Here is an 11723-nt window from a genome sequence, read left to right on the forward strand (position 1 = left end):
AATAAAATCAAAATTCTAAATAAACAAATATGAAGATTGTCATTTTAATACAATAAACCTAGTTACTGTTGGTTAAACACTAGTTAAGGTTTCCAAACTAAAAAAGTTGCCCATTTTTAATCTACAAAAGCAAAAATGCAGTTTTCAAAAACTACTAACTATCTCTCTCAAAACTAGGTGATACTTCCCCCCAAAAGATATGTATATATCAAGGAGTATAATCGGTATACCCCTTCAACGTGTTGTACATTTTTCACCTTTTGCTTTAAAATTGACTACAACTGTCAACCAGAAGGTTTGCATACGCTTATAAACTTGAGCTTAGTTACTGGCAGAGATCGCGTCGTGCGGCATTCGCACGAAATCGAAAAAGCGCACCTATAAAAAAATGATCCAATAGCAATTACTAATCATTTAAAGGTGCGAAAATATTTTCTAAAATGCATATATAAGAGAGGGATATTTGGGATAAAAGCACGAAGTACTTGCCTTTTTCCCCGACCATTTCCAAACACCTGTATTTTAAAGAATTACTAAAGAGACACCACGATGAAACGCAACAATAATCAATGAAACATAATAATTAGAAATCTGTCACAATATGGGAATTAGATTTTTAAAACTTTTGCCCAGAGTAGACTACAAATAGGCAGGCAAATGTAAACAGTGAACCAGAAAAGGATACATCTTACCTTTGAGTAATAACCCATAGTGAAGCTCATTACTCATCATCTCGAATTTATTTCTGAATTAGCCGCCAATGCTTCTTCTCTTTCCTCCACAGTGTGGTGTTAGGATCTCGTCTCTGATTGGTGGATTCGACACCCACACCCCACACGATAACAATTATCCGGAGCAAAATCTGAAAACGGCAACTGACCAATCAAATCAAGGAAGGTTACTAACTTTTTGACAGCAGAAGATAACGTAAGCTGCGTGAAAAAGTGCAGGCGAATTCCACCTCGAAGCGCCATTTGGCAGCTCGAGAAGCTTACCGTACACCTAATTTTCTTTGTGGAATGGAATCTAAGAAACAATGACTATGCTGTGTACCATCTTCCGGCTCGCGATGACTACTTCCTTTCACTTGGAGAGTGCTTACACAGTTTCTCTGTAGAGCCCCTGTCCGCTTCAGGTTGGAAAACCTACGGAAAATCTGCATTCTTCGTTGATATCAAGCGATGCTTTCCGATGGACAATAAACCGAATATAAAAATAAATGACATCTTGTCCTCATCTTTCCGTAATCATACTCCATTCTTGCCTTCCCTAAACTTTAGGAAACCGTATATCTTCAATCTCGTAACTGAGGAAACAGTTACTTACAAGCCATCAATTCAGATCGTACTTTAAAGAAAAAGGACAAGTAGTACCCTGTGCTCTCACTGCTACATTATTTATTATTTATTTATTTCCAGCTTGAACAGTCATTGAATTGTCATCTATTATTTATTATCTCTTTATTTGTCCAAAATTGTACTCGAATTGAAAAACAACAAAAAACAATGCAATTGAAGTCCGATCCTTTTGATCTATTAGAAGATTCCTACGAAGGTGGTTCTTTGCAAACATACACGAATAACCATACCACCAAATCCTGGGCAAACGTTATCCCTGACAAATGCGGGTTATATGACCCAGATTATGAAAAGGATGCCTGTGGTGTTGGTTTTGTTTCAAACATCAAAGGTGAACAATCCCACAAGATCATCTCAGATGCTAAATACCTTTTAGTAAATATGACCCATAGAGGTGCTGTTTCCACCGATGGGAATGGGGATGGTGCTGGTATATTGACAGGTATTCCTCACGAATTCATGCAAAGAGAATTCAAATTGGATTTGAATATTGACGTCCCTGAAAGAGGTCATTATGCTGTTGGTAACGTTTTTTTCCAAAAAGTTGATCCAAACAGTGAGAATTATGAAGAAGCAAAAGAAAATTTAGTCAAGAACAAGAAAATCTTTGAAGATTTGACTGAAAGTCTAAATATGAAAGTTTTAGGTTGGAGAAAAGTTCCTGTAGATTCCACAATCTTGGGTTCTGTTGCGTTATCTCGTGAACCAACAATCTTACAACCAATGATTGTCCCATGTAATAGTAATAATGATAACGAATTTAATGAAATAGAATTTAAGACGAATTTATACATCTTAAGAAAAGAAGTGTCAAATACTATTGGTATTGAAAATTGGTTCTATGCTTGTTCTTTGAACAACAGAACTATGGTTTACAAGGGTCAATTAACCCCATCCCAAGTTTACAACTATTATCCAGATTTAACAAATGCTTATTTCAAATCTCATTTGGCCTTAGTTCATTCTAGATTTTCCACAAATACTTTCCCATCCTGGGATAGAGCTCAACCTTTACGTTGGTTAGCACATAATGGTGAAATTAATACCTTAAGAGGTAACAAGAACTGGATGCACGCAAGAGAAGGTTCTATGACTTCTGACACTTTCAAAGATAAATTAGAAAAATTATACCCAATCATTGAAGAAGGTGGTTCAGATTCTGCTGCTTTAGATAATGTCTTAGAATTATTAACCTTAAATGGTAATATGAGTTTACCAGAAGCCGTTATGATGATGGTTCCTGAAGCTTACCACAAAGATATGGATTCCGATTTGAAAGCTTGGTACGATTGGGCAGCTTGTTTAATGGAACCATGGGATGGTCCAGCTTTATTAACTTTCACTGATGGTAGATACTGTGGTGCTGTATTGGATAGAAATGGGTTAAGACCTTGTCGTTACTACATCACTTCTGATGATAGAGTCATTTGTGCTTCTGAAGTTGGTGTTATTCCAATTGATGATACTTTGGTAATTGAAAAGGGTAAATTGAAACCAGGTGATTTATTCTTAGCTGATACTGAAACTGGTGAATTAGTTGACACCAAGAAGCTGAAATTAGAAATTTCCAAGAAGAGAGACTTCAAATCTTGGTTATCTAAAGTTGTTAAATTAGAGGACCTATTGGAAAAGACAAAACCATATGTTGATACTGAATTCGTTCCAAAGGATAGCGTCCCATCTCTTAAGGTTCAACAAGATCCACGTATCTTGGCTAATGGTTATACACTTGAACAAGTCACACTATTATTAACCCCAATGGCGTTGACTGGTAAGGAGGCATTAGGTTCCATGGGTAATGACACTGCATTGGCTTGTTTGAATAGAGACCCTGTCTTATTGTACGATTACTTCAGACAATTATTTGCTCAAGTTACTAATCCACCAATTGATCCAATTCGTGAAGCTAACGTCATGTCCTTAGAATGTTTCGTCGGTCCACAAGGTAACTTATTAGAAACACATGCATCTCAATGTGAACGTTTATTATTGAAATCTCCAATCCTATTTTGGAATGAATTCCAAGCTTTGAAGAATATCGATAAGGCTTACCCATCATGGTCCACTGCTGAAATCGATATTACATTCCCTAAGTCAGACGGTTTATTAGGTTACACTGCAACTATCGACCGTATTACCAAGGAAGCAACCGCTGCCGTCGAATCTGGTAACAAAATATTGTTTATCTCTGATAGAAGATTGGGCGAAGATCGTGTCTCTATTTCTTCTTTGATTGCCGTGAGTACTATCCACCATCATTTGATTAGAAACAGATCTCGTTCTCAAGTTGCATTGATCTTAGAAACTGCTGAAGCTAAAGAAATTCACCATTTCTGTACTTTACTTGGTTATGGTTGTGATGGTATATTCCCATACTTGGTCATGGAAACTTTAGTTAGAATGAATAGAGAAGGTTTGATCCGTAACGTTGATGACGATGATCATGAAACTAGCGATGAAACTTTATTAGAGAATTATAAACATGCTGTCGATGCCGGTATTCTTAAGGTTATGTCTAAGATGGGTATCTCCACATTGGCCTCCTATAAAGGTGCTCAAATTTTTGAAGCATTAGGTCTAGACAACTCTGTTATTGATCTATGTTTCACTGGTACTGCTTCTAGAATTAAAGGTGTCACTTTTGAATACATAGCTCAAGACGCCTTTTCCTTCCATGAACGTGGATACCCATCCAGAATGTCCACAACTAGATCAGCCGCTCTTCCAGAAGCTGGTGAATATCACTGGAGAGATGGTGGTTACAAGCATGTTAATGATCCAACAGCTATTGCATCCTTACAAGACTCTGTTAGAAATAAAAATGATGCATCCTGGGAATTATACGTTAAGACTGAAATGGAAGCCATTAAAGATTGTACTCTAAGAGGTTTATTAGAATTAGATTATGATAATTCTACTGCTATTCCAATTGAACAAGTTGAACCATGGACAGAAATTGCTAGAAGATTTGCCTCTGGTGCTATGTCATACGGTTCCATTTCTATGGAAGCTCATTCTACTTTAGCTATCGCTATGAATAGACTTGGTGCTAAATCTAACTGTGGTGAAGGTGGTGAAGATGCTGAACGTTCTCTTGTTTCCTCTAACGGAGACACCATGAGATCTGCCATTAAGCAAGTTGCTTCTGCTAGATTCGGTGTTACATCTCATTATTTATCTGATGCAGATGAAATTCAAATTAAGGTTGCCCAAGGTGCTAAACCTGGTGAAGGTGGTGAATTACCAGCACACAAGGTTTCCAAGGATATTGCTAAGACTAGACACTCCACTCCAAATGTTGGTTTGATTTCTCCTCCGCCTCATCATGATATTTATTCTATTGAAGATTTGAAGCAATTGATTTACGATTTGAAATGTGCTAACCCAAGAGCCGGTATCTCAGTTAAATTAGTGTCTGAAGTTGGTGTTGGTATTGTCGCTTCTGGTGTCGCCAAGGCCAAGGCTGATCTTATCTTAGTGTCAGGTCACGATGGTGGTACTGGTGCTGCTCGTTGGACTTCTGTTAGATATGCTGGTTTACCATGGGAGTTAGGTTTAGCTGAAACTCATCAAACTTTGGTTCTAAATGATTTAAGACGTAATGTTGTTGTTCAAACTGATGGTCAATTAAGAACCGGTTTCGATCTTGCTGTCGCCATTTTATTAGGTGCTGAATCTTTCACTTTAGCTACCATCCCATTGATTGTTATGGGTTGTGTTATGTTAAGAAGATGTCACTTGAATGTTTGTGCTACTGGTATTGCTACTCAAGATCCATATTTGAGAAAGAAGTTCCAAGGTCAACCAGAACATGTTATTAATTTCTTCTACTATTTAATTAATGACTTAAGAATGATTATGGCCAAGTTAGGTTTCCGTACTGTGGATGAAATGGTTGGTCATTCTGAAAAATTGAGAAAGAGAGCTGATGCTAACGCTAAGGCCTTCAACATTGATCTATCACCAATTTTAACACCAGCTCATGAAATTCGTCCAGGTGTTCCAACTATCTTTTCTAAGAAACAAGATATGAAATTACATTCTCGTCTAGATAATAAATTAATTGATGAAGCTGAAGTTACTTTAGATCATGGTTTACCTGTAAAGATTGATGCTCAAATTATTAACACAGATCGTGCCCTAGGTGCCACCTTATCTTACAGAGTTTCTAAGAAGTTTGGTGAAGAAGGTTTACCAAAGGATACCATCGTGGTTAACATTACTGGTTCTGCTGGTCAATCCTTCGGTGCGTTCTTGGCTCCTGGTATTACATTCATCCTTGATGGTGATGCTAACGATTATGTTGGTAAGGGTTTATCCGGTGGTATCATTGTTGTTAAGCCTCCAAAGCATGCTAAGTTTAAGAGTGATGAAAATGTTATTGTTGGTAACACTTGTTTATATGGTGCTACATCAGGTACTATGTTTGTTGCTGGTGGTGTTGGTGAAAGATTTGGTGTTCGTAACTCAGGTGCTACCGTTGTCGTTGAAAGAGTTAAGGGTAACAATGCCTTTGAATATATGACTGGTGGTCGTGCTATTGTTTTATCTCAATTAGAATCCTTGAACGCCTTTTCTGGTGCTACTGGTGGTATTGCTTACTGTTTGACCTCCGACTATGAAGATTTTGTTGGTAAGATTAATAGTGAAACTGTCAGTTTGGAAACTTTACAAGATGCTGTGGAAATTGCCTTCGTTAAGAGTTTAATTCAAGATCATTACAATTACACTAAATCTGTTCTTGCTGAAAAGATCTTGAACAATTTCAACCATTATTTGAAGAAATTTGTTAAGGTTATTCCAAATGATTATAAAAAGGTTCTTGAAAAGGAAGCTACTGAGAAGAGCCATGCTAAGAAGCAAGCAGCTGAAGATTATTTGAAGAAATTTAAAGCCCTAACCACTGGTCCAGACGCTTCCATTGATGCTACCAACGGTGAAATTAATGATTTAATGAAGTTGAACAATAAGAATAAGACTATTACTTCTCATAAATCTACACTTGCTGAACCAGCCTTAGTTGATTTAGAAGATGCTGTGCCTGATCCAAAACAATTAGAGAAGGCTACTGAAAAGATTGAGAAATTACGTGGGTTCATGAAATACCAACGTCGTAACCAACCATATAGACCAGCCTCTACTAGAGTACAAGATTGGAAGGAATTTGTGAAACCATTATCCAAGAGAGATGCTAAATACCAGACTGCCAGATGTATGGATTGTGGTACTCCATTCTGTTCCTCTGACACAGGTTGTCCATTATCTAACGTTATCCCCAAGTTTAACGAATTGGTGTTCAAGAATCAATGGAAGTTGGCTCTCGATAAATTATTGGAAACCAACAATTATCCTGAATTTACCGGTAGAGTTTGTCCTGCACCATGTGAAGGTGCTTGTACTCTAGGTATTAGTGAAAACCCAGTTGGTATTAAATCCATTGAAAGGATCATTATTGACAATGCATTCAAAGAAGGATGGATTGTCCCATGTCCACCCAAAACACGTACCGATAAAACTATTGCTATCATTGGTTCTGGCCCTGCAGGTATGGCATGCGCTGATCAATTGAATAAGGCTGGTCATAACGTTACCGTTTTTGAAAGAGCTGATCGTTGTGGTGGGTTATTAATGTATGGTATTCCAAATATGAAATTGGAGAAGAGTATTGTTCAACGTCGTTTCGATATCTTGGAAGCTGAAGGTATTAAATTTGTTTGTAACATAGAAATTGGTAAAGATATTACTGTAGAACAATTACAAGAACAATTCGATGCTGTTGTATTTGCCATTGGTTCTACCATTCCAAGAGATATTAACATTAAGGGCCGTGAATTGAAGAATATTGATTTTGCCATGGAATTGTTAGAAAGTAACACTAAGGCTTTATTGAATTCTGACTTGGAGACTGTACGTAAGGAAATTGAAGGTAAGAATGTTATTGTCATTGGTGGTGGTGACACTGGTAATGATTGTCTTGGTACTTCAGTGAGACATGGTGCTAAATCTGTCATTAATTTTGAATTATTGCCTCAACCACCTAATGAACGTGCTAGGGATAATCCATGGCCACAATGGCCTCGTGTAATGAGGGTTGATTATGGTCATTCTGAAGTCAAAGAACATTATGGTAATGATCCACGTGAATTCTGTATCTATGCCAAGGAATTTATTGGTAATGAAGCAGGTGAAGTTTGTGCCATTAAGACAGTTCGTGTAGAATGGAAGAAATCTGGTAGTGGTGTTTGGCAAATGGTTGAATTACCAAATAGTGAAGAAACTTTTGAATGTGATCTTGTATTGTTGTCTATGGGGTTCATTGGACCTGAATTGATTAAACATGAAAAGATTATCAAGACCAGTAAAGGTACTATTCAAACTGATGATGATTCATCCTATCATGTGGGTGATAATATTTTCACCGCTGGTGATTGTAGAAGAGGTCAATCCTTAATTGTTTGGGCTATTCAAGAAGGTAGAAAATGTGCTCATTCCATTGATGTTCATTTAATGGGTACTACTAAATTACCAAGTAATGGTGGTATTGTTAAGCGTGATTTCAATTTATTGGAAGAACTAGCTGCTGAAGCTTATGCTTAACTCAATTAATGTAAAGTATATAATTTAACGAAAGAAAAATATTATTATTATTATTAATGTGATTATGATTATTGTATTATATGAAGGATAAATAAAATTTATATTAGCGCGTAAGAATGATATTAGTTTGAGTGAATGTAGTTAAAACCATGAAAGGAGAAGTATTATGAGAATATATTCAAGAAGGATGACCAAGGTCCCTTTTCCTTTTTCCCAGATTTAGTCTTTGATTTTGATTTCTTGTCCTGTTTATTACCACTTGATTTAGGAGATATAATATTACCAGCTCCACCTCTTCCAATGACAATGGGTGGAGAAACTTTTTCTAAAGTCTTAACTCTCTTCAATTTATTACTATCTGCCTTATTCACCGTTGCCTTGGGAATTAATTTGGGGATTATAGTCACGTCATGATCATTAGCGTTGCCACTCAATGCACTCAAACGAGATTTCATATTAGACAAGACAGCTTGAATTTCATTTTCCTGATGCAATTCATCCAAGATATGTTCATTATCGATAAAATCCTCCTCGTCGTCTCCCTCTTTAAAGGTTGCCTCAGAGACCGCTCTCGAGTCATTCGACTTGATAATAATGATATCTGACTCCGCATCCGTATCATCCACATCCTGTGCTCTTCTAGTCAATTTCGGGTCTATATTCCTCTTCAAATTCCCTGCACCACCACGCCCGGTACTATACACGGGTTGAATGATGCTTGGTGTCTGTGAACCCTGCTTGATCAATTTTGGTTTTGGTTTAGAATGTGAAGTTATTATGTTTCCTGCACCTCCTCTTCCGAAAGTGACTTTGTAATGGTTATTGGTGTCATGTTGGTGCTGATGGGCATGTGAATGTGAGGTAGTGTTATTCATTATTGGTGGCCGTATGATTGTGGTTGCGGACATGTGGTTGTGCTGTTCTTGTTGGTTAAGAGAGATGTGTTGAAAAATTTGAGAGTTTGCAAGTTATGTGTTGGGGCTTTTCTTTTTTTCTTGGCGGCAGGAAAATCAGTGTCTCGAGGAAGAGTGAGAGTATATGTAAGTATATATATACAAGGCAAACAGATATATGTGTATACGAATGGCGTGCTTAACAGTTGTGAACACGGGGTGCAGTGTGCTAATTGAATGCTAATTGTAGTGTAGTGTAGTGTGCTTCAGTCACGGTGAATTTGTCAGTCAGTCATTGGTGTCAAGGAACTGTGAAGAGGGTGAATGACTGAGTGACTTGTTTCTTCAAAGAACGGCGATTTTTATTTTCCTCTCCGAAAATGAAAAATGAAAAAACGAAAAACAAAAAAACGACGTTCACTGGTTTCGAATGGCCGCCTTTTTCAATTTACGTTACCCGCCAAAAGAGGGCTGAACACCACAACCCTATGTTGAACCCTAGGGATCGCTCATCCCACCCAAAATTATTTTTTTCATTTTTCGAATCCCGGCCGGTTAACCCCACCCGTAAACTCCGAACATATTTCAAGCCGAGATAATAAACTCCCCCCACCCCCTTGAATATCAATACATTAATAGGTCAATCTCATCCCACGTCTCATCCTATCACAAATGTAAATATCTGTCTGCTTATCACATATAAGAATGATCAAACTCAATCTCAACCGTAGCATCAATAATCATCTTACTCAATACCAAACACAACAACAATGTTGCTAACTACCCCGATGAGACGTCAACTGACAAATTTAGTCACGAAACCGTCGTTGAAAAGATTAGCAGGCTCTTCCATTACCGCAAGACGTCTTTACGCAAAACCTACACCAACCTCTCCTCCTCCTCCAAAGGATGAAAATGGGACTCCATGGTTGGGTTACTTCTTCACAACTACCATCGCCGCCTCCCTAGGTTACATCATGGCAACCACTTTAACTTTTGAAAAAGATAAGACAATCTCATCTCTTATCCCCAATCCATCCCTGGCAAACGCCATTGAAAATGAAGCTCGTTCCACGGCTCCATTGGACTCCTTACAACCACCAAACTATATTCAAGACGAGGAAAAGATTCAAGCAGTACTGAAACAATTACAAAGTGTATTGGGTAACAATCCAGAAAATTACTCCATGCATGAAGGTGAATTAAACTCCCATTCAGACACAGAGTTCAATACACATCATCCTAACGACGATCAAAGACCACGTATTATCCTATTCCCTCACAACACTGAGGAAATCTCCCAATTATTGAAAATATGTAACGAAAATGACGTTCCAGTGGTGCCCTTCTCAGGGGGGACCTCTTTGGAAGGTCATTTTATTCCAACTAGAAGAAATTGTACTGTAACCATTGATATCTCCAAATATATGAACCAAATTATTAAATTGAATAAGAAAGATTTGGACGTCGTCGTGCAAGGTGGGGTTGAATGGGAAGAATTGAACGAGTTCTTGAAGGATGAAGGTCTCATGTTTGGTTGTGATCCTGGTCCAGGTGCTCAAATTGCTGGGTGTGTCGCTGATTCATGTTCAGGGACAAACGCATACAGATACGGGACCATGAAGGAACAAGTTGTTAATTTGACCGTTGTATTACCTGACGGAACAATTGTTAAGACAAAGGGTAGACCAAGAAAATCAAGCGCTGGTTATAATTTGAACGGGTTATTTACTGGTAGTGAAGGTACTTTAGGGATCATGACTGAAGTCACTGTGAAGTGTCATGTCATTCCTAAATTTGAAACTGTCGCCGTCGTTGCATTCCCCACCGTGGGGGATGCCGCTGAATGTGTCTCCAATGTCATCCAAAGTGGAATTCAATTGACCGCTATGGAACTGTTAGATAATAATATGATGCATTTGATTAACAAAGGTGGAGCTACTTCAAGAACTGACTGGATTGAAAAACCAACTGTTTTCTTCAGAATCGGGGGTCATACTCAAAAGACCATTGATGATTTAGTCTCAGAAGTGGAAAAATTAGCTAAGAGTAATAAATGTCAAAATTTCGAATTCGCAAAGGATGAAGATGAAAAAGTGGAATTATGGGAAGCTAGAAAAGTCGCCTTATGGTCAGTCTTGGATGCTGGTAGAAACACTGATCCAAAGGCAAGAGTTTGGACTACCGATGTGGCTGTACCTTTATCTCAATTACCACAAACTATTGAAAAGACCAAGCAAGAAATGGATAAATCCAAGTTGATTAATGCTATCGTGGGTCACGTTGGTGATGGTAACTTCCATAGTTTCATCATCTACCGTAACGCAGACGAAAGAAAGAAATGTGAAAAACTAGTCGAAAATATGGTTCATAGAGCCTTAGAAGTCGAAGGGACTTGTACTGGTGAACATGGTGTCGGTATTGGGAAGAGAGAATTCATGTTGAGTGAATTAGGTCAAACTCCAGTTGATTTGATGAGAAAGGTTAAATTGGCCATCGATCCAAAGAGAATCATGAACCCCGATAAAATCTTCAAGATTGATCCTAAGGAACCATCTGATGATTACGTGTAAATTTCTGAATGCAAACGTTAATGCCAATAATAATACATATGTAAGTAATAAATAAATGGTCAACAAACCAATCAGTAAATAGTAAATGAAGAAATGATTAATTATAATTATAAAAATAGTCATCATTCTTTCCTTCTATTAAAGAGGGGGAGTTCATTATTGTTTGAAAAACCGGATCATGCGAAAAAGTCCGAATATTATTGGATAACCTTAAAAAAAGGGTAACGGAAACAAATAGTTTAAATGAAATGAAGATGAAAATTTCATCCTTTTCATCTACACCTCTTAACTAAAAGACAGCC

At 37.6% G+C, this 11723-nt stretch overlaps 3 protein-coding genes across 3 annotated transcripts; 2 read left to right on the plus strand and 1 right to left on the minus strand.

The window, feature by feature from the left end:
• Window positions 1–1505: 1505 nt before the first annotated feature.
• Window positions 1506–7955, plus strand: GLT1 (glutamate synthase (NADH); the record flags this gene model as incomplete). Its single annotated transcript, XM_003674308.1, has 1 exon — window positions 1506–7955. The coding sequence occupies one exon, from the start codon at window positions 1506–1508 to the stop codon at window positions 7953–7955; it is 6450 nt and encodes a 2149-aa protein (XP_003674356.1).
• A 164-nt stretch (window positions 7956–8119) lies between these two features.
• On the minus strand, window positions 8120–8863 carry PAR32 (Par32p; the record flags this gene model as incomplete). The annotated part of the gene is made up of 1 exon (XM_003674309.1): window positions 8120–8863. One exon carries the CDS (start codon window positions 8861–8863, stop codon window positions 8120–8122), a length of 744 nt encoding a protein of 247 aa, XP_003674357.1.
• Window positions 8864–9618: 755 nt separating this feature from the next.
• Window positions 9619–11421, plus strand: DLD1 (D-lactate dehydrogenase; the record flags this gene model as incomplete). Its single annotated transcript, XM_003674310.1, has 1 exon — window positions 9619–11421. The coding sequence occupies one exon, from the start codon at window positions 9619–9621 to the stop codon at window positions 11419–11421; it is 1803 nt and encodes a 600-aa protein (XP_003674358.1).
• Window positions 11422–11723: the final 302 nt, after the last annotated feature.

The sequence above is a fragment of the Naumovozyma castellii genome, chromosome 1 (assembly GCF_000237345.1).
Source record: "Naumovozyma castellii chromosome 1, complete genome".
NCBI classification, from domain to species: Eukaryota; Fungi; Ascomycota; class Saccharomycetes; order Saccharomycetales; family Saccharomycetaceae; genus Naumovozyma; species Naumovozyma castellii.